At 43.5% G+C, this 27,578-nt stretch overlaps 2 protein-coding genes across 2 annotated transcripts in view; one reads left to right on the top strand and one right to left on the bottom strand.

Annotated features, from left to right (window-relative positions):
* The window catches only part of umodl1 (uromodulin-like 1), a 34,419-nt gene extending 15,487 nt beyond the window's left edge, over positions 1-18,932 (bottom strand). The window contains exons 1-10 of the mRNA XM_036143451.1: positions 18,436-18,932; positions 15,962-16,182; positions 15,587-15,829; positions 15,158-15,316; positions 13,633-13,760; positions 12,513-12,696; positions 11,716-11,859; positions 6,402-6,659; positions 1,491-1,748; positions 941-1,053 (exon numbers count right to left, since the gene is read on the bottom strand). Of these exons, the coding sequence (XP_035999344.1) occupies positions 941-1,053; positions 1,491-1,748; positions 6,402-6,659; positions 11,716-11,859; positions 12,513-12,696; positions 13,633-13,760; positions 15,158-15,316; positions 15,587-15,829; positions 15,962-16,037 (1,563 nt within the window). The 5' untranslated portion in view covers positions 16,038-16,182; positions 18,436-18,932. The remainder of the gene's footprint in view (positions 1-940; positions 1,054-1,490; positions 1,749-6,401; positions 6,660-11,715; positions 11,860-12,512; positions 12,697-13,632; positions 13,761-15,157; positions 15,317-15,586; positions 15,830-15,961; positions 16,183-18,435) is intronic.
* Positions 18,071-27,334, top strand: zbtb21 (zinc finger and BTB domain containing 21). The gene is made up of 2 exons (XM_012865214.3): positions 18,071-18,201; positions 21,500-27,334. Exon 2 carries the CDS (start codon positions 21,502-21,504, stop codon positions 24,535-24,537), a length of 3,036 nt encoding a protein of 1,011 aa, XP_012720668.2. The 5' UTR covers positions 18,071-18,201; positions 21,500-21,501; the 3' UTR covers positions 24,538-27,334.
* Positions 27,335-27,578: the final 244 nt, after the last annotated feature.

The raw sequence follows: 27,578 nt of genomic DNA, 5'->3' as shown, positions 1-27,578 counted from the left end.
ATCGACGCAGAATCCGCTCCAGCATGTAATGAGACGTCTATGTATATAACGTCTATGAGCTTGTCCACCGAGACACGCAATGTACAAATCCACGTGGAATGTCCTTAATGATTGATGTTCTGTTTCATTTAATCATCTGATCCTGAGGCTGTCATTATTCTTTATTGTCCAGTTTTATTGATTACTTATTAGTTGATTTACCTTTCAGTTTACTGTTACTTCATTATCTTCACTATATGCCCAATTGTTCATAACTGCTGGTTTCACAATTCATAATTTCTCAGTCTGCTCATCAGTTATCAATTTGTTAATTTTTGCATTTTTCTCTGATTTATTATTTTATGTTTTCAGTAGCTAAAATCTGAAAACTGGTTGTTTGTGTCTATTTTTAGTAAAATGATGGCTATCTGACAGTCTGTCCTCTGATCACCCCGTTTTGGTTAACTGCCTGATAACACAATTGAATCTATGATGATTCTTGATTAATTATTATTAATTCGGATTGTTATTTATAATCTTTAAAATAAATAATTTGAATCAACCAATCCCAATTGCATATCTGTTTTGGTATGCTCCTGTATATTTTACCAAAGCTCATTTGTGGTTATGACATAGTTATGACCCACTCACAAGAAATGCAAATAAAACAAAAAGGACTTGTTCTAGTCACAAGATTTTGATCAGGAGTCTATATTTGAGTCTGCATGTATAATTCTGACACGTTGTAGATAAGAGAAAACCAATTACAAATTCAAAGATTTCCAAATCCAAATCTGGTTTTTAGAAAGTGTGATCTAATACCCCCCCCCCCCCCCCGACATAATTGAAAGATGGTAAAAATCCAAAATTATTTTCACATTCACGTTGATGACGTAAATTCCTGACTTAAAATGTATTATCAAGACGTTTTGGCACGGCATACTTTTGACATCAGACCTACCTCCTGTATGAAAGTCTCGCTGAGGTTTTTGTAGGCCAGGCTGCTGCTGTTTCTCAGGTCTTCGCTGAACTCGACGTTGGTAAGTCGTGTTGAGGCATCAAGAGTCTGAGCATCTGCAGAGAAAAGCATGGTTTGGCACGGTAACCCATTGTTTCAATCTAACCCAAGGCCTCACGGTTATAACCCATCTATATCTTATCTCATATAAGACCCTAACGGCAAACTAATGAATATTTATTACTCCTTACTTTTTACAAAGGTCGAGTTAGACAAACCTCCCAGCTGAGGAACAGAAGTATCACAGCAATACTTTTTTCCTGCTACTAAAAAAAGTGATATGCAGCACTCATGCATTTTTCCAAAATGCATTGTGACTGGTTGGATTAATCTAAAGCTTTTATGCTGGTGCTTATATTCACACAATAATAACAATTTAACAGCTGAGCTTACAGGGCCTACTCATTTTTTCAGAAAGTAGACCAAAATGTCCAGCAGGTTTTAGTAAACAATGACTCTGTATTAATAAAGCGCTGTAATATTTTATTCTTACCAGTTTTGACCATCATGTGAACAGTGGACCCTTGCCTTCCACAAGCACAAGGTGTCACTGTAACGTTGTAGAGCTCCCCAGGCTGCAGTCCCCTCATCTCCATCATTGTCATATTCGTTTCCCAGAGCTCAGTGACATCTGAGGTCTTCCTCAAAGTTATCTGGAAAGTCTGGTTGCTCTGAGGGTGGGCTGACCAGAAGACAGACATGGATGTTCCACTGACATTAGCAGACCACAAGCCCCTGATGTTGGGAGGACCTGGTAGGGTGACCATAGAAAGAGAGTAGTGATTAACATAATTTCACATAGTTAAAGTAAATGCCTTCACTTATTTTTGCTTTTGCATATATTCACCTATTTGTGTTTTTTTTATAATCTAAGATGACCAGTTGAGTTGATTTATTTCACGCTGTGTCAGAAACAATAAATCCACCGCTATTGGGTTTGATTTCCCTTCCAGACTTTGGTTTGTCACATAGTTATCAGGGCCATGATTATCAGTCCTTTAAACAGAGTTTTTTTTTTTTATAAGCAGGGCTTTTCATCATAATGTCTTGAATCATTGGCATTTATGACAATAAGTAACTGGTTAAAAGGCTGTTCGGAAGAGTTCCACAGAAAGATATTGGTGTAACACTGTGCATTAATGTTGGCATACTCATGCTCATGCGGTTGCTGTTTGTCAGTGGGCTCGGGAGGCGCCCCCATGAAAATTGCGGGGGGAAAGCATAGACAGAAAACTAATTTATTACTAAGTAAAAAGTAGTTATCATAAAATGTGTCTGAGTGTTGATTTTTCAGCATTCCTATCCCATTTTGGGTTTGTTTTGGGTATTTTTTTTATTTTATTTTTTGTATAGGCCTAATTTTGATATTTCAATGGCAAATGGCACCTGACAGATGAGTTTGTATATATGTTTTGAAACTTTTGGCTTTCATGTGATTTCATCCTCAGGTCTTGATGTTTTGTTTTTTGTGGTTTTATGGCACTAGCGGCTCGTTTTTCGTACAGTGGGCTGACAGGAAAGGGGGTACGACAGAGGGGAGAGACATGCGGCAAAGGACCACAGGTCGGAGTCGAACCTGGGTCGGCCACATTGAGGACTAAGGCCTCAGTTTAATGTTTTTTTTTAGGTGGTCGTTCATACTACTACTAAATGCAGCCGTCATAAGACTTGTCTAAACAGTTCAAGACCGCAAAGCGACCTGCTTGATTGGTTAATTAAAGATTGTTTGTTGTGGATACTTCTACCAAATCAATAGGATCTCTGGTCATTTATTTCCAGCTGATGTTACAGAGATATTTGTTTTTATAAAAGCCTGGCTACGTGTGTACAAGGCCTAAGTCATGATACCTGTTAATGAAGTAAGACCCCTGGCAGCTGAAAAGCACTGGTGTGAATGTCCCTCACACGATACAAATGAAAGAGTCTAACTACAATAATGAAAAGACAGGAGAAAACGGCACAGCAAACAAAAATGGGGTAATTTGCTTCCAAAATAGTAGCTTCATGAGACTTTTACTGGAAGAAAAAAGGGGTAAATGAATTTGGATTGGACCGACTAGACCTGAAAACCCAGGAGCATGCAAAAGTGACCGAGGGCAGATTAATATTCGAGGAGAGGTTTTTTTGTTATGTTGTCATTCCCAACTCCTAGTGTTTTTATCAGCAGTCACCACTGTACTCAAGTACTAACAGACTGAATTATTCAGAAAATGAGTCGAACACCTCAGCCTTCTCAAACATGAAGAGGAATAACCAAAAGTGAACTTCATCAACCACTCATTGCCCAGAGATGGAAATGTGATGATGCAACGTTATTTACTTAGAGCCACATCCATTCATTGAAACACAAGACAAATACAAACTAGTGTGACACCATATAGAGTGTGCTTTGTGGTGCTTACCTAGTAAATTGGTCAGGTTGGAGCTGTCAATTGCCCTAGATTTTAAAAAACTTGGGAAATCTCTAAACCACATTCTCACATTAACTACAAAGTGTAATGAGGTAAAGAAAATCTTAAAAAAATGTCACTGTTGCCATTGGTAAGCCGAAGGACTGGCTAAACCAGTTTGTGTCCTTTGGGTTTTCTAGTCTCCCCTTTTAAGATTAACCACAAAGCTCTGCTCTGTGTTTTTGTTAGGAGTGGAAAAGCACCGTTTCTCCATCAACAAGCATCACCCATCTGAAGCTATCTATCTATCTATCTATCTATCTATCTATCTATCTATCTATCTATCTATCTATCTATCTATCTATCTATCTATCTATCTATCTATCTATCTATCTATCTATCCATCTATCCATCTATCCATCTATCTATCTATCTATCTATCTATCTATCTATCTATCTATCTATCTATCTATCTATCTATCTATCTATCTATATACATACATACATTCACTCTGGCAGTCTTATTGGGAGCCATTTGAATTAGTATAGTAACTTAGTCTGGATTCGCCATTCCTCTGATTTACTCATTTTTCTGTCAATTCTGTCACCTTCTCCCACTCTGCACCCTGGTTTACCCTTGAACCTTCTAGGCAAATGTACGTCAGCTAGAGTGCCTCCAAAAGAAAACTGGACTAACAATTCACATCAACATGTACCGAACCCACTTCCATCTGTACAGAGAAAAAAATCTAAATAGTCAAATCCAACTATTGCTCTGATCTAATAAATTGTAACCTTGGGGACTAGGACTCTCTTCTCACTACTTCAGAAGATAACCAGACCTTCAAATTCCCTTCCTGCTCACCTGTATTCTAATGACACAGGTATCTCCCTGCTCTCATATTTCAATGACAAAATTATTAAAATTCATTAGCTGTTCCTTCCACCCTTTCTTTTGAGCACTCCCCATGTCTTATAATAATCCTTTCTCCTGGCGGCCATGTCCAGAAGGGCATGGCTGCCATCTCAAATATCATCTTCAGCTCTAAATCCTCAACCTTTCTCTTTGATCCCCTTCCCATTGTCCTTGTTAAATCCTGCCATTCCTCTTTGTTCCCTCACATTACAACCATTATTCACTCTTCCCTGATCACTGGAACTGTTCCCACTGCCTTTAAAGTCATCACTCTAATTTTAAAGAAACCCGGCTCTGACCCTAATCATTTTAGCGACCTTTGCCCCATATCGAACCTTCCATTTATCTCAAAAATCCTCGAAAAAATAGTTGCCTCTCAACTCCACGGCCATCTTACCACCAATAATTTACATGAGCAGTTCCAGTCTGGCTTTCATCCCCACCATAGCACCGAAAAAGCCTTAATTAAAATCACCAACGATCTTCTCTTGGCCTCTGACTCCAACCTTCTCTCCCTCCTGATCCTGCTTGATCTGAGTGCAGCGTTCGATACCATTTCACACTCCCTCCTCCTCCAGAGACATTCTTCTATCAGCATAGCCCCGGTCCTGGTTCTGCTCATACCTAACTGGCCACACCCAGTTCATTTAATTCCACTCACTCTCCTGTTACTTGGCGTCCCCCAGGGCTCTGTCTTTGGCCGTCTCCTTTTTATTATTTATCTCCTCCCCCTCAGCTCCATCTTTCGCCACTTTAATATCAACTTTCAGTCCCATGCCGGTGACACCCACCTGTCCTGCCAGCCTTCCACCACATTACCTCCCTCTCACCTCTCCTCTCGCCTCTCTGCTATTAACTCCTGGTTCACTGCAAACTTTATTAAACTGAATTCTGATAAAACAGAAATGCTAATTGATACCAATTCAACCATCTCTAAAGCCAATCGTTTTTCTTTAACTATTGACACGTAATCTCCCCTTCTGTCCAGGTAAGAAATGTTGGTGTCATCTTCGATAGCCCCCTTTCCTTTCAGTCCCACATTAATAACATTATTTGCTCTGCTTATTTCCACCTTCACTTCATAAACCGCCTCCGTCCTTCCCTCAGGCCCCATGAATAAGAACTTCTGTCCTTATTCATAGCTTAGTCACCCCCGTCTTGACTATTGTGACTCTCTCCTCTATGGTCTCCCACAGAAAACCCTCAATAAACTTCAGTGGGTTCAGAATTCTGCCGCCCGTATCATCACCCCAACCTCCTCTTTCCAACACATAACCAATATTCTACAACAGCTACACTGGCTTCCCATCCAATTCAGGATCCAATTTAAGTTACTCCTCCTTACTTTTAAGGCCATCCACTATCTTGCCCCTCCTTTGTCCAAACTTCTCCATATTCACACCACTTCTCGCTCTCATATGCTTTAACCTGATCAGAATTTTGTCTAATTTACCAAAAAACGAAATTACAGAAATGAAAGTAACCACTGATGATGATGTTACCGTATGATTCTTTGTGGGTATGATGTTCTTTTGATAACAATCAGTAATATAAAAAAGCTTCCATTGTCCCCTAGCGGTAATTTAAAGCCTGAAAGGTAAGGTATTTCATATTTACGTAAGGGTGGTTACAGTTTGCGTAGTCACTGTATAAAGTTATTCTGTAGATTTCCCTGAAGCCGGTATATTTGTATAATGAAAAGGGTTTGACAAATGCCACGTAACCTCACCAACTTCAGAAATGTAGCACAAGTATTTAAAATAAAACCTTATTGATCTAATATTAGCAGTGATTAAGAAGCTGCCTGGTTTATTTGGTATAGCAAATATCTGAGGAACCCTCTGCATGTAGGCTTCCACCAGGTGTGATAACTTCAAAAGAGAATCTTATAAATGTTGCTTTCATATGTTCTCTGCGCTTAACATGACTTTTTTAAATACAAAAAAAAAAAGAAAAAAACACAATAACAAGTTAGACTCGCTGAAAGTTCTTCTCTTGTCTAAAGCACTTTGCTTTTCTATCTGGACTAAAAATAAAAATTTGTCTTTAAGTTCTGGTTTTCTGAAGCAGTTTGGGATGAAGGTCCAGTATTTCTTACGACATGCGGGTGCTGGTAGAGGTGAGGATGCAGCTGAGTTCATGCTGGTAACCGGTGCTGAACTTGTCCCCAGTGAAGCATGTGATGAATTATAGGCGACAGAACTGCTGTTAGTCAGAGATGGAGCCACGCTGGTCTCAAATGAGACGAAGCCACTCATGGTGCCATCGCCTGAAGGGTCCTGTGTGCTGTTAACAGTCCAGGAAAAGGTTGAGTTCACCAGCGGGGGCCTGGTGGTGGTCCGCACCCCGCTGTCACCTGGAAGCAAAATTAACCAGAACATGTTGAATCAAAGCTTCTAAGGAAAACTTTACGTCAGTGTTAAGGCACCCATAACACACAGAAGCTGTCATGGCGGTTAAAAGTATGAAATCTGAATCTGAATGTTTACTTCATGCTGTTAACTACATGCTGTGATGACTGAAAAAAAATTATTTTGTCTTTGTTACTGGAGGTGATGAGCTTTCCCCCTCAGTTTCTCCTTCTTTTCTTTGCGGGATCTTTTGTCTGCCTGGAGTCAGCTGTCATGTACAGCGCCTTGCAAAAATATATTCATACCCCTTGTAGATTTTCACTTTTTGTCAAGTTATCACAGACCAAGCTAACGTAGCACATAACTATGAAGAGGAAGCACAATAATACAACAATTAAAGTTTTTTCCACAAATGACACATCTTCAGAGTCCCATTGTTTCCCATTCAGTTTTATAATATCAGTCAGATTGGATAGAGAAGGTCTGTGAATACAGATATTCATGTCCTGTCTCAGATTCTCAATTAGAAATAGATCTGTGTTGGACTGGGCCATTCTAACACATGAACATGCTTTCATCTAAACCAATCTATGGTAACTTGGTATGAATGTTTGGGATTGTTGTCCTGCTGGAAGGTGAAACTTTGCTCCCATCTCAAGTCCTTTGCAGCTTCTAGCAGGTTTCCTTCCTGACCAGACTTAGCTGCGTTCCCATGATTCCCACCTGTATTTAAGTTTCCCCGTTGTCGGGTCATTCTGTGTTCTGTCCTCTGAGTAGTCGCCTCCGTTGAAGCATGTTCCCGAGCCTGTGTTTTTCCCTGGACTTCTGTGCATCCTGTAAGTTTTTCCTTTTGATTAAAATCCCTTTTTTCCACCATGCGCCTGCCTCCGCCTCGTTGCCACCTAAGTCCTCGCCAGCAAACCCTGACAATTTGCATTAGTTTCATTTAGGCCATAAAGTTGAGCCATAAAGCAAAGTTTTGGTCTCATCTGACTAGTGAACCTTCTTCTCTGTTTGTCCAGCATGGTTCGTGGTAAACAGGATGTGGAATCTCTTAAGGCTTTCTTTAATAAAAACGCATTGTTCTTTTTAAAATTACCATAAATGTAAAGGTTTTGCAGTGCATGTTTAATCTTCTTTAGGAACATGCATCATCCTTCATCTTCACATTTATAAATTAACTTCTGTTGGTCTATTGCATAAAATCCCAATAAAATACACTGGCCCTGCACTTTTTTTCTTTATACATGACGCCATTAGGCTCTGTAATCAATCATCACAATGTGTCTTTCCATCTTTATGCAGATGACTTACAAATCTATCTGCCTGTGTCTCCAAACTCTCCAGACACACAGTCCATTTAAGCTTGTCTTGATGACATCAAAACATGGTTATCACTAAACTTTCTCCCTTTGGATGAGTCCAAAACAGAATTTATATTATTTTCTCCAAGTCAACCAAATTTAGCTTTGAACCTCACACCTCAGGACTTACACCTCAGCCTTTCCATCAAAATTCTTGGAGTGACCTTCGACAACAACTTAAAATTCAATAAACAAACTGATTCTGTAGTAAAGGCCAGTTTTTTTCAGCTTCGCCTATTAGCTAAAGTTAAATCTTTTCTCAATTGTGATCTTGATAAAAAATATTCACATGTTTATCAGCTCCCATTTGGACTATTGTAACGCATTGTATACTGGACTTAACCAAGCCTCTGTAAACCATCCACAGCTCGTGCAGAATGCTGCTGCTCGACTTCTCACCAACATCCACAAGTATGACCACATCACTCCTGTCCTTTACTCCCTTCAATGGCTCCCGGTTCGGTTCAGAATTCAGTTCAAAATCCTGTTGTTTGTTTTCAGCTCAATCCATTGCCTTGCACCGTCTTACCTGAGTGACATTCTGACTCTTCACCAGCCCAGTAGAGCCTTATGCTCTTCCTAGCAACATCTGCTGGTGGTCCCACGGTGGAGGTGTAAACAGTGGAGCCATTGTGCGTTTTTAGTGGCAGGGCCTGACGTCTGGGATGCTCTTCACCTGGAGTTACGCGCCATCACAACTCTGCCCCTGTTCAAGGCCCGGTTAAAGACCTATTGGTTCAGTTTGGCCTTTTATACATGAGAGTTTTGACTCTCATGTGTAAAATGTGAACTGATTTACAGTTATATGTACAGCTGATTTATTTTTCTTTATTTTTTTAATTCTGTACAGCACTTTGTTCAATCTGTGGTTGTTGTAAAGCACTTTAGAAATCAAATTTGACTGATTGATTGATTGATTGTGTTTTGAGGTTCTAACCGGAGAAAATGTAAAAGCATATAAGGGGTATGAATGCTTTCGCATTGCAATGTATGGGACATTTAAACCATGGGTTTTAATTAATATTTTGCATGTAAGCCAAGAAGCTCAGCTTTAGTCTAACCAGCACACCTTTTCCACATTTTTTTTTCTTCCCAATCTTATATAAATCCCTGATTTGTGAAGTGTGTGATAACCAATTGTCAATGCAACAGATTTTCACACCTGAGAAGTGGATCTCTGCAGTTCCTCCACAGTTACCATGGTCGTCCTTGTCTAGCTTGTTGGTTTAGTTAGAGGCCCGTGTCTTGTTGGGTTTTCAAAGGTCCCATGATATCTCCATGTTCAGATGATGGACTGAACAGAGCTTTGAGAGACTGTCAAAGCTTGAGACATTGTTTCATAACCTAACTCTGCTTTCAACTCCTCCACAGCTTCCTCCCTGACCTGTCTGCTGTGTGCCTTGCTTTTCATGATGCTGTTTGTTCACTGATGTTCTCTAACAAACCTCTGAGGCCAGAAACAAAACAGATGGCTCTAAGATTATACTTTGCACACTGGTGGACTATAGTTGCCTGATCGGCGAGCAGAGTTGCTTACACTGGGTTGTCTTCTGGGGTATCAGAGCAACGTGACAGAAAACAAATGCACGCAGAACCTAGCAGATTCTTGTCTCCATTTTAAAAAACAAACTTCTCTCTACATTGTGATTATGCACTACGTATATGAAATGTGAAAACTTTAGAAAAGGACATTGATTCATTTGCAAGGCACTGTACGTTAGACAGATATGAAAGAGACACTTTCTGCCCTTCTTCGGCTCTGATTGCATTGGTTAACTTATAAACGGACCTTTTGCATATCCTGGAATGCAGAAATAACAAGCTCTTGCTATGATGGCACATGTTTTTGATTCCTTACAATATTGTTTGTCTAAGCGCAGATTATGTTCTGAATCTCTGGTAAAACCTTTATTTTGAAATACGTTTCCACCTTGCGCCTTAGACAACATTACTTCCTATGTATAGAACAGTGTTTCCAGTGTTGGTTCTGTTGACATGCTGTCCTGCACGTTTCAGCCGTTTTTCCGTTTCAACGCGTTTGACTCAAAGGACTCAGTTACCTCTACTGCGTGTGTTCAGGTTCTAAAAAAGCCTATCATCTGCAGACGCTCAGCCTCCTTCTTACACATCATGTTTATATCCTATCAACTCCTCTTGTATTTTCCTGCTCTGATCTTCTGACTCTCCTGTCTGGATTTCTGTTGCATCTGTCATTTCGTGATTCAGTCTACAGTAAGACACATTTACTGCATTCTTAACCTTCCTGCCTCCTGCCCCTGAGTCCACATATGGATGCTACCCCCACACTTGGCTCTGATATGTTTATCTTCATCAGTAACAAAAGCCAGGAGAAAATGAGACTTTTTGTATAATAACTTTAGGCATAAGCTTTGGAAAGAAGCTCACTCTGTTTTCTGATGTAATATTTTAAGTACTGTTTGGGACTTTCCTGTGTATGGTACTGGAAAGCCCCCTTTTACCTTTATACAATAATTATGAGTCACAACAGAAGTCATCTTAAGTTTTTTCATAGATAAAAAACAAGTTTAAGTAAAAAAATAAATTAAAAAAATAAAACCTGTCCAATCTAATTAAAATACAATTTGAATCATTATAGGAATATGTGGCAAAAGCTCTTTTAAACTAACTTACTCTTTTAACAGGATCCCACCAAGTCTTTATTATAGGTGTGTTTAATTGCTCCACTAGAAAATATATCTTCCCATTTCCCAGTTTGACTGGGATGTAGAGTGGCCTGCAAAAACATTTATTCAAAATAATCTGGGAATTTACTGGGATTTGTGATAAACCAACAGCTAGTACAGTTTTGAAATGGAAAAAACAGGATACATGTTACTTTCTGTGTAAATAAAGCTCTGAAAAGTCTGACATGCATTTGTATTGAGCCTCCCTGTGTAAAAATGTTTGCAGAACCAGCTTTTCCACAATTACAGCTGCAAGTCCTTTGTGGTATATCTCTATTAGTGTTGCACATTTAGACACTGAAAAGTGACCCTCCACCCTATGGTCTCAGGTCTCCAGCTATCTATCCCACTCTGACCAGCTTCCCTGTCTCTGCTAAAGGAAAGCATCCCCACAGCATGATGCTGCCACTGTGATATTATTGCTGTTGGGATGTTATGTTCAACGATGTGCAGTGTTAACTTGGTGTTTTGCATGCAGGCCATAATGTAAACTTTTGGTCTAATCTGACCGGGGCACCTTTCTCCACGTGTTTGTTGCATCCTCTACATGGCCCGTGGCAAACTGCAAAACAACTTTTTTTTCTGCCATTCTTCAATAAAGGCCAGATTTTGAAGTGCACGACCACTAGTTGTCTTGTCAACAGATGCTCTGCAGCTCCTCCAGTGTTAACATGGGCCTTCTGGCTGTTTCTCTAAATAATGCCCTCCTTGCAAAGGCTTTCAATTTTAGGTCAACAGCAAAGTCCACATCCACTTCACAGTTATATGCTACTTTGTGTTGGTCTATCAGATAAAATCCCAGTAAATGAATAAACACAATCTGAGGTTGTAATATGACAAAACGTGAAAAAAGAGGGATATACACAATAGATCATTTCTGCCTGTAAAAGAGCAGTCCTCATATGCCGAGATAAATTCCCCCAAAATATCTTGCAGCAATCTTTGCACCGTAGGAAGGATTTTTGCACGTCTTGCGAAGCACACAGACTTACCTGCACAGTTCATATGGGGACTGTCAGCGTCATCTTGCAAATATTCTTGTCGGGAGACACACTGGTAAGAGCCCAATGTGTTGTTACAGTCTGCCTGCAGAGAGCACCGATGAAGAGCCGGGTGCACACACTCATCCACATCTGCTGTGGGAAGGCCAGACATGTTAGGGGGTTATTTGAAGGTTTTAGAGACTCACATTGTAATGTCAAAAAGTGACGTGGCAAATCAAAGAATGCAGTTATCAGAGTTAATCACAATGTTCAACTTCGGCTGGCTTCATGTGTGTCATCCTTGTAGCTTTAATTCAAAGGCTATGTCACTCTGATGTATCTAAAAATAAGACCATTGTTACACTCAGCTCAAGTGCTGATTTAAAACAAGCAGAGGGGATTCATTATCTCTAACAGAATCTTTAAGGCTGCTGAAAGCGCACGCACGATGGCGACCCACCTGATGTCTTTTGTGAAAATGTAACCAATATGATTTATGATTAATATCAGAGTGCGCTTGTGCATGCCTGTATGTGCGTGGGCGTGTGTGTTTGTGCGCGCAGTCGCTCTGGTGTTATTTTCCGCTATTGCAGGAAACATCCCACAGAAGACTGTCTCTCAAACAGAAGTGGTGGGAGAAGGAAACCGTGGTGCGGCTGAGTCATTTTTTCCTGAACACCGTGTTCTCTGCTTCATGAATCATTCTCAAAACTCTGCAAGAATGTCATTTCTCTGTAGGAGAGGGAAAAGAAAAAAACAGCCTCAAGTAGCTTCACAGAGTCGTTGCTGTCGTACGGAGACTTCACCTTGCACTGTAACAGCCGACACCTCCGGTATGTGTTTAAGTAGAAGGTGCAGCTTTGCTGTAACGCTGGACAGTGAAAGAGACGAGTTGCTCAGGATCAGCAGAGATGTGGAAATTCTGTAGGGATGAACAGGCCATGAATCGAGATAAAAGATGGAAGCCTCAGACTCCAGAGCTCCAGTTATCTTTTAAGAAAAATGAGAACACATATTTTTACAATAAACCTCATTATTAGATCAGGATGTGATTTTATTCACATCACTATTTAGAGAGTATCCAGGTACTTAAACAGTGGTGAAGATTGGCTAATGTTCTTAACATCATTACCCTATAGTGCCTTCCAAAGTATCCATACACGGCAAAAAGGGAACTAAAAAAAGGTAAAGCTGTCTTGCAATGAGTGTATTTCTCCTTGATTTAAGCAGGTAATTAAGAATATCGGACAATGGAATGAGTATTTTGACCCATAAAATAAGATAGTTAGATATATTGTGCTTGAAATAAGATGATGGAGATGAGTTGTTCCTATTTTAAGTGCAAAAGTCTTATTCCATAGCCAGATCATTTAAACTTGCCTGCTCAAATCAAGGACAAATACACTAATTTCAAGAAAAATGTATGCACTTTTAGTTTCCTTAAACATGTTCACATTTTGTTATGTTACATGTAACGTTTTTGTTTTTCATTTAGATTTTACGTGAAGCAAAACAGCAGTTTTATTAGAAATCAAAGAACACTGCAGATTTCTATCCTAACATTTCATCCTGCTGTGAAGCATGGTGGTGGCAGCATCATCCTATGGGGAGGCTTTTCTATAGCAGGTACAAGGAAGCTGACCAGAGTTGAAGAGAAGTTAAATGGAGCTAAAGGGAGAGCAATTATGATCGAAAAAATAAACTGCCTGGGTGTGTGTGGGGGGAAAACATCATTTTCTTCCCACTTAACTGTGACTTTGTGTTGGCCCTAGAAAATGTCATCAAAACCGATGAAAGTCTGTTGTTTTAATATGATAAAATGTACAAATGCAATAATTATGCAAACTTTTGCCAGGCACCGTATATATCTCAGATGTCCTATTAGCATCGTCAGGAATGGTTTGATAAACTCAGGAGCTGTGTTACCATGGCTTGTAATAATCTTGTGAGATTCAGAAGTCCATTTTCCCTGGACAACAGTAGCTGGTAATCCATCTTCACTGTCACAGTTGCATTCCAGAGGCTTCCTTGACACCTCAGATCCTGTTCTGGTCCTAAAAAGTTACATTTAAAAGATCTATTTAGCTTAAAAAATGTTTAAAATAAAATAAGAACCTACAAATTCCTACAAACTCTAACATCACTTTATCCAAGAAAATACAGTGTTGGCAAAAAGCAGCAACACCTTATTTAATTTCGAGCTTTAATATATGTGGGAAAGATACTGACTAATAACGATTTCTTCCTGAATGAATCTCGAAATATAGAAAACACAGAATAGGTGATAACAGAATTGAACACAAAATGGCTGCATGATCTGGAGTTTTCAATGATGAGTTATCAAAAAGTTTAAAGGTTGTCGGCAATGATTGCAAGAGCAACTGTTGACACCTTCAACCTGCAAGGCCTTTAAAGTCAAACCAAAGACCCACAAACCTCATTAAACTGACGGCAAGCTGAAGGGGAGTGGGCTAGATTTCCACCAGAGTGATTTAAGAGATCAGTATGATCATATATAGGCATGCACTCAGGGTTATTGCTGCTAAAGGTGGTATTTTTTATTGCCTATAATGAGGACCTCAGTTGACTGTATTCAGATAAATGGAAGCTTTGAATTAAACAAAGTCAGATTTACATTCACCATGATTAGGGTCTACAAAAGTAATTATGGATTATCATTGGTGTTTCCTTCAGGTCTGGATGAGTATAAGAGAAGAAATTATGCAAAAATGTTTGTAATTCCAGGTTTTACTGCCAAAACAACCGCATGCTTGTCTGTGTTCCCTCTTCCCTCATTTTTTAATTCCTCTTAGTGTCCTTGGTTTCTATCTTTCCTTCCTTGGTTGTGCTCTTCCCACTTTCTTTCACTGTGACCTTCCCTTGATTATTTCTTCCTTTCTTGTGTCCGTCCTTACTACTGTCTTTGTCCCGTCTATATTTCTTGCGGTCCTTCTCTTTTTATAAGCTTTACAGCTAACCTTTAAAGCCTGTTCAACGTAGACATACCTGCCATTCATTTATGGTGAGTGTCTGTATTTGAAAGTGGTCATAAAGTGCAGAGAACTCTGGTAAAGTTACGTTTGAAAACCGTATTAATAAATCTTTGCTTATATAGCACTATTCCAGTGGATGGAGAAGTGATGGATTTTTTAAGGAAAATTTGCATGACTGCTGAGCTGTATAGCTGCATCAGCACCCCTGGGCAAATATTTAACTAACAGTAATGTTACTGACAATATAGTAAGATTTACAGCTAACACAAAATTATTTAATTGTTGTGTGACATTACTGAGGTTGATTTGGGCTGAACTCGTCTCTCCCACTTGTGGCTTTACAGAAAGAAATCACAATTAACTTTGATGTTTCTTTTTAGATAAAACTCCATCGCTTTAACTCAAAGAGCACTCCAGCTCCACAGTTTAATAATCGTACAAACAGGAGGTGCACTAACTTGTGGGATCGGTGCAGAGAAACTGGCCCCATCTCTGGCAGCACTTCTGCCAGCCTGGACAGTCTAAATCAAAGTCACAGCGCACAGAACCGGGAGACAATCCATCTGCAGTTGGACAGCATCCTGGCTTGGCGGTAAACTCATCACTCCTGTTCACAGCTTCATTCAAAGGAAATAACACGTTACAGGCCGCATATTAGCGGAGAGTTATTTGTGGCGTTGCACTTTCTGCTCGCCCATCTGGTGTCTTGCACACAGCACCACACACTGAAAGGGCAGCCTGATTGCAGAGCTGGCTGTGGAGCAGGATACTACATCATCAGATTCATCGAACAGAAAGACAGAAATACCGTTTAAAAAGCAGAAAAGAACGTGGGCATCTCTGAGGCTCCAACCAGAGGCTGGATAACGGATGCGGAGTACACTTACACAGGGAACAGTAACGACCAACTTGCTCATAGCCATCGCAGCACCTTGTCACCTGTTCCTTTACTGCCTTGTACTCAACCTGATGCTTCATGGTGTACAGGGTGATGGTGCAGGTCGTCCAGAGGAGCCAGCCCCCACAAGGCTTTGTCACGGTGTGAGGCACCGAATGAACCACCAAGAAACTCACAATTCTGGTCTTGTTCCAGGTGCATAGATGGTAGCCGGGGAAAGATAAGCTATTTGCTGGAATATAATATAAACGGTCAACAAAACGTCGTTTTTTTTTTTTATATTCATCTGTTCACATTTTGACTATAAATAGTCGCTGAGCTTATGTTTCAATGTGAAGCCTTTTGCCAGATTTTTTGAGCCTACCTTCATCCACAGCGTTTTCTCCCAAACCGAGAGCCAGAAGGGCCTCCGACGCCCAGATTATGAGGATCCACCTCATCTCTCACAGTTTAGAATCTCCAGCATACATTCAGCCACCGCATAGTGAATGCACGTTCAACTTCGAGATGCCGCTAGCTCCCTGCTCGGGCTGATTCCTCTGTGGCCTTGTCTTTCTCCACCCCTCGTAACGGCATCAAGTCCCCCTTGGCCAGCAAGACAATGACAGCAAGGGGTAAATATGAAATGGTGGCAAAGCATTCTGTAAAGCCACTTATGGACATTCAAATGACATTAGCCCCAGAAAATACAGCATGGTCCTGGTCGCAACTATTTGACCTGTTGAACGTCTCTACAAAGAAGAGAAAATAACCAGTTTCAAAAAGCAAAACAGAGTGGGATTATTATCTTTTTTACATATTGAAGTAGTTGTCAGTTTACATGTTGTTAGACAGTGCCAGTAGACATGTTTATGGTACGAGAGAGAGAGAGAGAGAGAGAGAGAGAGAGAGAGAGAGAGAGAGAGAGAGAGAGATGTTTGATAGGAGGAGTCAAAATCCCCAATGAGTCAGTTTCCCCACAGGTAACCATGGAGGTGCTTGCCATGCTGCGAGTATTAGCAGCCAACTGTGTCAACCATTAATGTAACCATTAATGTCATGTACAGAGGAGTAAGAACCCTGCCATTTTATTTCATCTTCAGACCTGCGTGGCTGCATGTGTGACAGAAAAAAAAGGATAAAGACTTGGCCGTTATCGTATTCACAATTCCAATGAAACGTCTTATTAGAGCTGATGTCAGAAATTGCTGCTGGCTCTCTTCACGTGAAGGCTTCTTTAATTATTGCTTGCAATCATTTTACTGTAATGAGGCGGTAAAAGGGCCCCAATTAAAACTTAGACTACTTGAGTCATTAAGCAATAATTACTGGGCATATGCTGACTTGCCGGTGCACCATGATGCAGGGAGGCTTGCATTCCGAGTCAACCAAATTCACAATGCACACATGCATTCATATCGCAAAGGAAGAATCATCAGCACTCTATGCCATGGTGTGCTTTCACCAGAAACAGTCACAACAGAAGTAATGACACAGTGTTCCTCATCGGTGCTGCATCTGATTTCAGCATGCTTGTAATGCACTGAAGCATAATCAGCTTTCCAGGAAGAGGCTTGCAGGCCTGGCAAGTCCCCACTGGATATAAGTACTTACACAACCTCAGTGCTGTACTATAATGACCCAGCTCCTTTTTATTTGCAGACCTAATTAGTTTCTTTGGGGTTAGGAGACATGTCAATGCAGGAACTGTGGACTCCCTATAATTTCCACTCTCCTGTTTAAAGGTGTATATATAAAAAAAAAAAAAAAAAAAAAAAATATATATATATATATATATATATATATATATATATATATATATATACACACATTTATGCATCCAGATAAATGTGGCTTTTATTTTTTACATTTCTTATTATTCAGTTGAGTATATAGTTTGCCGCATGTCCTATATGGGAAAGGTTGCATCATAGTCCCATTTTTTTACATCAGATAAATCTGACATTAGTACAGGTGTGTGTGTGTGTGTGTGTGTGTGTGTGTGTGTGTGTGTGTGTGTGTGTGTGTGTGTGTGTGTGTGTGTGTGTGTGTCACCTTTTAGAGCGACTGTTTATAGTCTGATCTTTATAAGACGTTGAACTACAGCTGGAATAGCCCATATATAGCTAAGAGTATGAACTGAAACTAAACTATGTTCTGAAAAGTCACATCGTTTTAGTGAATGCATATTTTAAGGGGGGAAATGTCACAAACTGCCAATGAATATCATTGTAAACCCCACAAACCATCAAAACGGGCTACTGTGTGTGAACGAAGTTGCTGCTGTTAATAGTTCCCCAGTAAATTAGGATTAACTTCTGACAGCTTTATAAAAAAAAATGTCTAAAAACAACGGATAACTTGAACCTCAGAACAAAAATCGTGAACTATCTCTTTAAATTAGCCCCCATTGCGAGGTTCCTCCGTTCAGCCCGCCTCCTGTCACTTAACCCGCCTATCAGCGCGCAGCGCACGTGACGAGCGGTCTCTGCGATGACCTCATCCCTGGTGTGGGATGACGTCAAATTCAAGATGGATGGAATCACGACCAGCAGGCTGAAAGCTACACAACACTGAACAAAGTCCTGGCTGCGTGGAGGCGACACCGTTTTCACGACGGGACGGGTAAGTGTGGACGGGACAGAATATTTGTCGGCGGACAGAAAGAGCGGGGAGCCTGGGACGGAGTTGGTAGAGCGCTGTTGAGGAGAAGCTTTTTTTCCTTTTCCGCGCTGACGTAACTCGAAAAGAGGGGATTGAGCTTCTGTGCGAGCCGAGCAGCTACAGCCAGTGTGGCAGACGGCGCTGTGTCAGGGGTGTTTCCCCTCCTTTTCACTGGCTAAAGGCGCAAAGCCGTACTTCTGCCGAAGATAACGGGTCCAACCCGCCCCGAACTCACTCCGGCGAGCCGTTTTCTGGGAAGACCGGCGGCGTCCGGAGGAAGGCGCTCAACTTTTCCGCTCTTCTCCGCAGCGACGGAGCCGCTGGAGCTCCGCCGCCCGCCGGTGCTGTGTCGCGCGGCGGCCGCGGTCACGCGGGGAGCGGTTCTTGTAAACGGCACGGCGCGTCTCCGTGGACGAAGTTCTGACGAGACAAACTGAGCCATGTTTTGTGAGCGCATCCAGCTTCCCCTTTGAAACGCGGCTACTGCCCCCCACCTCCTTCCTCATTCCTCCCAACATTTCAACACAAGTTTAGAGTCAGACTCGACCAAGCGTTGTCCGCGTTTTACTGAATGAATGGAGCTTTTCCCCCCATTAACAAATGTACGAAGTGTCAACGGGCTAAACAGAAGGAAATGACTTCCCGTATGAGATTTTCAAAATAAACGTCAGGCGGAACGCTACATCCACGAGCCATCGTCTCTCGATACCACACGGCGACTTAGAGCAGCCGATTAACAGTCACGTTTCTGGACTGTGGGGGGACCTGAAGAGAACCCACGCATGCAACTCCATGCATTAAAAGCCCAGGCTGGGATTCGAACCCAGGACCTCCTTGCAGATCGGTGCCAGCAGATCGCCACAATAGAACATAAATCAATGGCTTCTATGATCGGCGCGGAGTTAGATCTTTGATAAGTGACTCCGTCTCAGTAGCATGTCACAGGAAATGTTGCAGACAGGACATGCATCGTTATGTACAAAGATTAAAACTCTATGAGTATTTAAAAAAGTACAAAAACTACAACCAACAAAAACAAGCAGCTGGGTTAAAGTTCTCAGCAGTCTACAATGAACTGTCTGCATGACAGTTGAGCTGTTTAAACTTTATTCTTCTGTAAATGATTTTCATTTCTTTTTCTAGTATTTATAAACTGATCTCCTGGCTTCTTAAGTTCTCTCCAGATGCTGCTATACAGATGTTGACCAGCTTTGCTTTGCTTCTGAGGGAAGAGCAACACGACCTGCTGTGTTGCAGGTCTGTGTCTGTGGCCGACCCGTCCACAAACCGCTAACCGTTCTGCTGCCTTCGGTGCTGTAAGCACTGCTTGAATCCAGGCGCGCCTTTACTGCCTGGACGGTCAGTTTGGTGTCCCAGCGTTACTTTTATTCGTCTCTTGGTTTTCCTGACAGAACCTCCTCGGAGCCCCGGACCGAGCTGCAGCACCAAAACCAGAACGGGACCCTGAACTGCAGAGTTAAAAGACCATGTTCAGAAGAGATGCTGTGGCGTCACATTCAATTCTCTCATTATTATATATTTTTTACTGCTTTCACATGTTGTTCCATATGTAATGGAGTTCAGCGCACAAAGCCATTAAAACCCATCAGGGCTTTGCCGTGTCATAAACACACACCCCGGCACACGACACATTATGTTTGGTGAAAAATGAAACCACATTGCAACCGCAGATGTAGCTTTAAAGGCCGAACCAGCGCGTAGCTTTAGAAATCCTCTGCTGTCTGTGGAGGAAGGACCTGAGCTCAATGGTCTGAGATCCAGACTTTACTCTGGTCTAAAATATCCTTCTTTTTTTTTTTTTTTAAAGTGTACGATTGAAGACGAATGTCTGCTCAGGATGGTGTCGCGGTAAACTCTTAATTTGAGGGATTTAAAAAAATATATATATATATAAATACTTCCTGCGTTAGCTGGGGTCTGACACTAACTTGACAAAGCAGCTATTCCCTATACTCAGACTGCTACAATGATGTAATGCTCCATAATTACTAGTGCCTGTACCCGAGCTCTTTGCAGATCAACCAAAACAGCATGTCTCTACGCTACACTGCAGCCACATTAATAGATAGTGTTATAAATGTGCATTTTTAGATATTTGTTTGTTTGAATTATTTTGAACAAGCCAACGTAAATGTCTGGGGGTAGAGAGCAGGGAAACCTGTAAAACACGTCAGAAACAATGATGTAGAATTACATCATCATCATCGTCATTAACTTTATTTATATAGAGCTTTAACAGCAGCCACAGCTGGAACAAAGTGCTTTCCTTTTTCTATCCGTTTTTTTTCTCCTTTCTTAAAAAAAATAATTTCAGCATGTCGATTGATAAAGCCGCTGCAGGTGTTGGTGCCGGTCCACCCAGTAATCAGAGAATGACGACATGTGCACCACTGCAGTGACTTTTCATCCTGGGATTTCCTCTAACCCTCCCAGGTTGAAAGCATCCATGCAGGCATAACAGGCACTTTTTGTAGCTTTAACGGCGTCCGCGGGTGATTCTGACCACTCCTAGCACCTTTGCTCGAGCTCGTTTTTAAGTTTCAGCTATTTGGCCACAATGAGAAGAAGAATGTTTGGAGGGAAAAATCAACGCTGGAAGAGCTGTCGGACATTGGTGGCAGTGTCATAATGAAGTACATTTAGCTGCTAGTAGGACTGCTGTGTTGTACAAAGTGGACGCATTACTTAGATTTTCCCCGTAAATATATATTCAAACTTTCATAGACCTGAAGGGACGAGGATGAAAACAAGGCAAAGTTTGTAGAATCTGTTTTAGCTGGTTTAGCTTTCTGCTTTCCTCTGCTTGCCATCAGATGGCAGCTTCTGTCTTGTAGATCTCAGAGAAACGCTTGCCTCGTGGTAAAAAGTATTGTTGTTTTCTCACGGAGGATTAAAACCCCGCATTTCAAAACAGTAACGTGTTCAAAAACTCTGATAAATTTAGAACGTGGATGCTCGCAGTCGGACATTTGCAGAGATCTTTCTTGAAAACCGTGTGAAGACAAGCGGGTGAAACCAATTTAACGCCATACTGAGCAGAACAGGCAGAAAGGAGGAATTAAAGCTCTATTTTTGTTCGCTCTTCCAGTCAGTCTTAATATTTCATTTTAGTTTTCCTGGTGGCAGGTTCTGCTTTTTGCACACCAGTCTTTATGCGAAGCCAGGATGAAGCCTGTGAATTTACACGCTGCCGTGTTTGTTTTCCTGCAGTAAGACCCACACTTCTTCTCTCTTTCAGCCATGGAGAGCCTCGTGCATTACAGCAACCCCTCCCATGCCCTCTCAGTGTTGGGGGTTCTCAACGAGCAGCGGCTGCGGGGCCAGATGTGTGACGTGGTCCTGGTGGTGGCGGACCAGAGGTACCAGGCCCATAAGAGCGTCCTCGCTGCCAGCAGCGAGTATTTCCAGTCTCTTTTCACGCGGATGGATGGAGACTCGCTGAGAGTGGTGAACCTGGACTTCTGCGAACCCGACGCCTTCGAGATCGTTCTGAATTACATTTACTCCTCCTCGCTGTTTGTGGACAAAGGCAGCCTGGCAGCCATTCAGGAGCTCGGCTACAGCCTCGGAATCCCATTTCTTACAAACATTGTGTCGGCGAGGCCGCACGCGTCCTACTGCGTGTCCAGGAAGAGGCTCTCGTACTCGGAGGGGGACGAGAACGATGTCCAGACAAGGAGCGTTATTGTGTGCCGGGTCCAGAACAACGCAGCCCACCCCGCTCACTCAAATCAGGGACAAACATCAGAGAGATCTCCATCTCCTTATTCTCCTCGAGGCGTGGCTCGGCTTCCATCGGAACGCAACTCACACCTGCCTGTCAGAACCGAGTCCAGCAGGAAGTCACCAGAGCGGAACAAAGCCCCCGACAGGAAGCCCAGCCACCCGTTTTCCACCATACTGAAAGGAAACTCGTCACACGTTGCCTCTGTCAGGCCTCAGCTGACCTCATCGGTGTCTTTCAGTGACGCCGACGTGCAGCCCATCAGGCTGCCGTCCGGTTCTGACCAGGAAACCAAAGATGAGCACCAAGAGCTCCACCACCGCTACCGTAATAACGTTCCCTTCCAGGGTCCGGCCAGAGAACTGAGCCAGGCCCCCGACCGGAGCGGCCCGCTCATAAAAAGCCTCCTCCGGAGATCCCTGTCCATGGACAGCCCCGTTCCAGTTTTCTCCCCGACGCTGGAGCTCAAAGACCTCCAGAACCGAGAACAATCAGTCGTCAAAATGGCCTCGAAGGCTGACACCTTCGCCCACAACGGCAACTCAGCCAGAGCGTCGCCGTTGGTCCTGAGGCCCAAGCATCTCAACAGGTATGACAAAGAAACTCAGGTAGAAGGAGACGTCAGCGTGAAGGCTGAGCCCAGCAGTCCCCTGGCCGACCCCATGGACATAGTTCGGATCACGGTCGGCGACGCGCTGCCAGTGAACCTCAAAGACTTCCAGACAAATTACAGCCAGGGCTGCAGGCCAGAGCTTAGTCTTCCAGGGAAGAGGAAGGACCGGCCCGACAACAGGAGGTACCCGTTTAAAAAAAGCAAAGTATTCAAGGAGCACGCTGCCTCACAGGAGACAGACGCGTCACGGGCTGAGGCGCCGCAGGCCAACAGCGACCCCGGTGAGAACGACGAGGAGCCGTCTCCCAACAAGGTTTTTAAATGCTGGAACTGCCTGAAGGTTTTCCGCTCCAGCGCCGGCCTGCATCGGCACGTCAACATGTACCACAACCCAGAGAAGCCGTACGCCTGCGACATCTGCCACAAGCGCTTCCACACCAACTTCAAAGTGTGGACCCACTGCCAAACCCAGCACGGCGTGGTCCAGAACCCGGCATCGTCCTCCAGCTCGTCCGTGCTGGACGAGAAGTTCCAGAAGAAGCTGATAGACATCGTGCGAGAGCGAGAAATCAAGAAGGCTCTGCTCTGGAAGCTGAAGAGGAACAAGCAGGGTCTTCAGTCCCCTTCCCTGGCCAAAAAGAGGGCGCGGTCCAGCTTCGTGTGTCCCTACTGCGGCAAACAGTTCGGCTTCCAGTCCCAGTACAGGCAGCATTTAAGGACGCATCCGGCGGAAAAGCCCGGCCAGGACACGGGGACAGAGGGCGTCCCCTACCCGGAGCAGGACGAGATCCTTCAACAGAGCAGCCCCGACGCCGGCGTTTACTCCTGCAGGCTCTGTAACGTCAGGCTGTCGTCGCTGGCTGAGCAGGGCGACCACGAGAGAGGCTGCCGACACGCCACCGTGTGCCCCTACTGCGGCCTGCGCTTCTCCAGCCCGCTCGTCAAGAAGGACCACGAGGCCCACTGCAGGTACAAGAAGCTGACGTGCCTGGAATGCATGCGCACCTTCAAATCCTCCTTCAGCATATGGCGCCACCAGGTGGAGGTCCACAACCAGAACATGATGACGGGTAAGAACCAGGCTCACCTGAAGCCCCCAGAGAACGACGACGAGGCGGCGGACCCGCTCAGAGAGGAGCCGTACGGCGAGGAGCCGTCAGCCCCAGGGGCCTTCCCAGAGAACATCAGCTACAGCGACTCGTCGGGTCCACCCCTGTACGACTCGGAGGACTCCTCGTCCTATGTGCCCGAGGACCTGAGCATGGGCCACCACGGCAGGCTGGTGGTGAAGGAGGAGCCCCTGGAGGAGGCGGTGAGCGAGAGGGACGGCTCAGAGGCCGGCAAAGTTGGACCCGAGGAACCCGGGGTGTGGCCGTGCGAGAAATGTGGCAATCTGTTCAGCTCCCGCAAAGACCTGGAGCGACACCAGGAGCTGCTGTGCCACATCAAGCCCTTCATCTGCCACATCTGCAACAAGGCGTTCAGGACCAACTTCCGCCTCTGGAGCCACTTCCAGTCCCACATGTCGACTGGCGGCGAAGCCGGGGCCAAAGACACCAACATGCACGCTCCTCCCCTGTCCCCCTCCCCGCCCCTGACTCCCCAGAACCCCGAGCGCCGCTCGCCACAAGCCTCCGTGCTCCGATCTCCTCAGGCACCAGCAGCAGCGACCATCCCGGAGGAGTCGAGCAGCCCAGAGCCCTTAGCGGCGAGCCAGCCGGACCGGACGGCGGGGGAGCCCGCCGGCCACGGCCCTCTGTCCAGATCGAACAGCACGGAGAGCCCGGGCGGCGGCCACGAGCCGGACACGCTCTTCTACCACGCGCCCTCGCTGTCCGCGCTCACCTTCAAGCGCCAGTACATGTGCAAGCTGTGCCACAGGACCTTCAAGACGGCGTTCAGCCTGTGGAGCCACGAGCAGAGCCACAGCCACATGTAGCGCTGCCGGAGCGGCCTTCCCCCGGACACGAGCACGTCAGCGCACAGACGGCACACTCCGAATGTAAACCTCCACCCGTAGATCTCAGAGGCGCCATGTTGGTTTAGAGGTGTAAACATGAATGTGCAATCAAGTGCTAGATTCCTCTGTGAGATGATTATAAAAGCAGTTACTTCTTTGAAAACGGTGTACAAGAATATATCTTTTCAACATCTTTAGTTGTTTGTATTTAACTGTGTTTAGTGGAGTGAACAAGGTCCAGAGTAGCCGCGCTGTAGACGGCGGCGGACCTTGTTCTTTCAGAGCAAGGCGGAGAAGTGCTTTAAGGTTTCCAAGCTGCTGTTTCAGTGAATATTTACGCTTTTGCATTGTTTTTTTTTCCTTTGTTGTTGTTGCCGTGAGTGGCGTCCCTTAAAAATACTATTGGTGGCCTCAAAGATATAATCAATATGCACTTTGTTCAGAAGCTTAGCGCTGTTACAGGACGACGTGGAAGCCACTGCTTCAGACCATTCAGTTCGATGGAGTAAAAACGTTAAGTTGAAAAAGATGTTTCCTGCCAACCCCGAGTCTCCTACTGCCTTCTGAGTATTTAATGAACTCACTGGGTAAGACCTGAGGTCTTAGAAAACCACATCCAGCACATATCTGTCTCTGTGGCAGACCTGAAATGTAGTTTTTCTAATAGTCCCATAAATGATGCTCACTGGTGTACATACATTTAAAATGGCTCAATACAAATATTGATGGGGTGCTTTTCTAGATGATGATTACAACAACTACAGAAACTCCAACCAATTTGCACCATTCAAGTGTTTAATTGTCTATAATGAGCTGTTATGTCATTTTCCCTCCCAGATAAAGATGTAGAAAACGCCTTCATTAAACTCACCCTTTCACTGCAGCAGCGCTCTGAGCAATCCAACCTGTAATGTGAGTGTGTCCAGTGGAGAGACAACTGGACACAGGGTCCCTGTCAGGGAATCAGGGCTTTTAACCAGATCACAGCTGTCAGGAGTCCTGGTGCCAACAGTAGGACAGAATTTTCACTTTAACATTTTCTTTAAGGTGGGAGCATGCAGAGAGGGGGTCTTTGCACGGTGTCTCCCTCTCCTCCGGTGTCCTGGGTCCTCTGAGCCCTCTCCCCTTTGGCTCACTCCCAGGGACTTCTGCAGGGTTTAGGTCCAGGAGCTGAGGCGGCCGTGGAAGAAGGTGGACTTGTGTATCTGGTGAACAAATTTCAGCGTCCGAGGCGCTCCAGTAAGGCTATTTGCAGAGATATAAGCCCCAAGCATCACAGGTCTTCCGCCGTGCTTAACAGTGCATCCTCAGCAGGAGCTGAGGGGGTTCTGGCCACGTTCCTCCTTCGTTTCACACCAGACCTACCTCAAAGCGTTTGCTGCTGAACAGCTGAGTCATGAGACAGGCGCCTCTTGTCTAGTTAAAAGCCAGAGCAGCAGAAAGTCAAGGATTACTAATTATATGTTCCTTCAGACTCCCCAGTATGACGTGTGCATTTAAAAATGCTTCGGCTACAGAGTTTCTTTTTTTCTTCCAAGGATTTTAGGGGTACTAGTAAGTGAGCTTTTAACATGAATTTTATTTCCAGCTCAATAAATGTGCTCAATTTAAAATTTAGATTTTGCTGCTGCTGCAGAAACATGTGTATATCTGAAGGCTTTTCCCACACCTTTACCAGGGCTGCCAATAACTGCACAGCAAAAAGGAAACTAAAAGTGAGTAAGGTTTTCTGGAAATCAGTGTAGTTGTCCTTGATCTGAGCAGGCAAGTTAAACGATCTGCCACTGGAGCAGGAGGTTTGCACTTACTCATCTCCATCAGCTTATTTCTCTTCTTTTATGGGTCAGAACACTCATTCCATTGGCAGATAATCTTATTTAGCTGCTCAAACCAAGGACAAATACACTCATTTCAAGAACATTTTCCTTTTGGTTTCCTTTTAGCAGTGTGGTCTCTGCATCTGTAGAAAACAGCAGCCAGTCAGGACTAAAAGATCAGGCAGTGCTGAACGCCGTTTGTGGCTCTGTCACCGTTCTTCAGCGGCTCATCTTTCAGTCGTGCATCTCTTTTCTGTTCCTCAGCACCTTTCGCTTAGCGGATCGTTGGAGCCTTCAGAACCACTGCCACATAGACAACCACGAGCTGATGGGTTCGCTCCTGCTTCACCGTGCTTTGACGGCCTTATGCAGTGATTTTCTCTTTTGTTTTTTATCTTAAGTTTGCATAAAAGCACAAATAATTTTCAGAGGACTTGTGACTCAGGCATTTTAATGTGGTAAATCAGATTTATGGAGAAGATGATTATGATTGTATTCCAGTGGTTTTGCAGTTGTATTCTTGTAAAAGTATATATTCCTCCTTTGGCTTGGTAAATCTTTGTCATAATTTATTCTGACTGCTGCCATTTAGGGGAAGTCAAAGCGGAGCGTTTTTCTTTTTTAAGGATGGGCTAAAAGCTGCATAGTGACGTCCTGCAGAATGTCTGTATTGCTACTAGTGCTCTTAATACCTTGTGAGAAAAAAAAAATCACAGACATGATTAGACTCGTGTAAATGGAAGTGTTTGTATTCTCAATTTTGTACCATTTTGAGTTTTTTTGTTAGCAAACAGAAGTTTGATCTTTTTACTCCTCCTGTGCTCTCACTGCAATAATGGATATTTGTATCAGCATCGGTTGCATACTTGTTGCTTTTGGAGACTTTTGTGTTGAGGTTTTCTACGTTTACTCTGTGCTACACTTCTGTAATAAAGAGTAACGGTGGAGTCTAGATGCGGCCTGGTCTGGCGTTTTGAATCATTCGCTACCTCAGGTCAGAGGTTTCTGACCTGGGAGCTCGCTTAATAACAGCCTTCACTCTAATGTAGAGATTTTTTTTATGTGTAGTCTTAAAAACAAGGCACTGATTGATTTCTGGTTTGTAAGTTAAAGCATTCAGTTTTGTCTAAGTAATAGTATAAAATCAGAAAAAAATACCATATTTGTGAAAGAAAACTATCACAAATATTTTCCGTTGCGTCA

Source organism: Fundulus heteroclitus, chromosome 11 (genome assembly GCF_011125445.2).
Source record: "Fundulus heteroclitus isolate FHET01 chromosome 11, MU-UCD_Fhet_4.1, whole genome shotgun sequence".
In the NCBI taxonomy this organism is placed as follows: domain Eukaryota; kingdom Metazoa; phylum Chordata; class Actinopteri; order Cyprinodontiformes; family Fundulidae; genus Fundulus; species Fundulus heteroclitus.
The sequence above is the reverse complement of the archived record's forward strand: the minus strand, read 5'-3'. Positions and strand labels throughout refer to the sequence as shown.

Coding starts and splice junctions, on each gene's coding strand:
- zbtb21 (XM_012865214.3), top strand. CDS start 21,502: ATGGAGAGCCTCGTGCATTACAGCAACCCCTCCCATGCCCTCTCAGTG.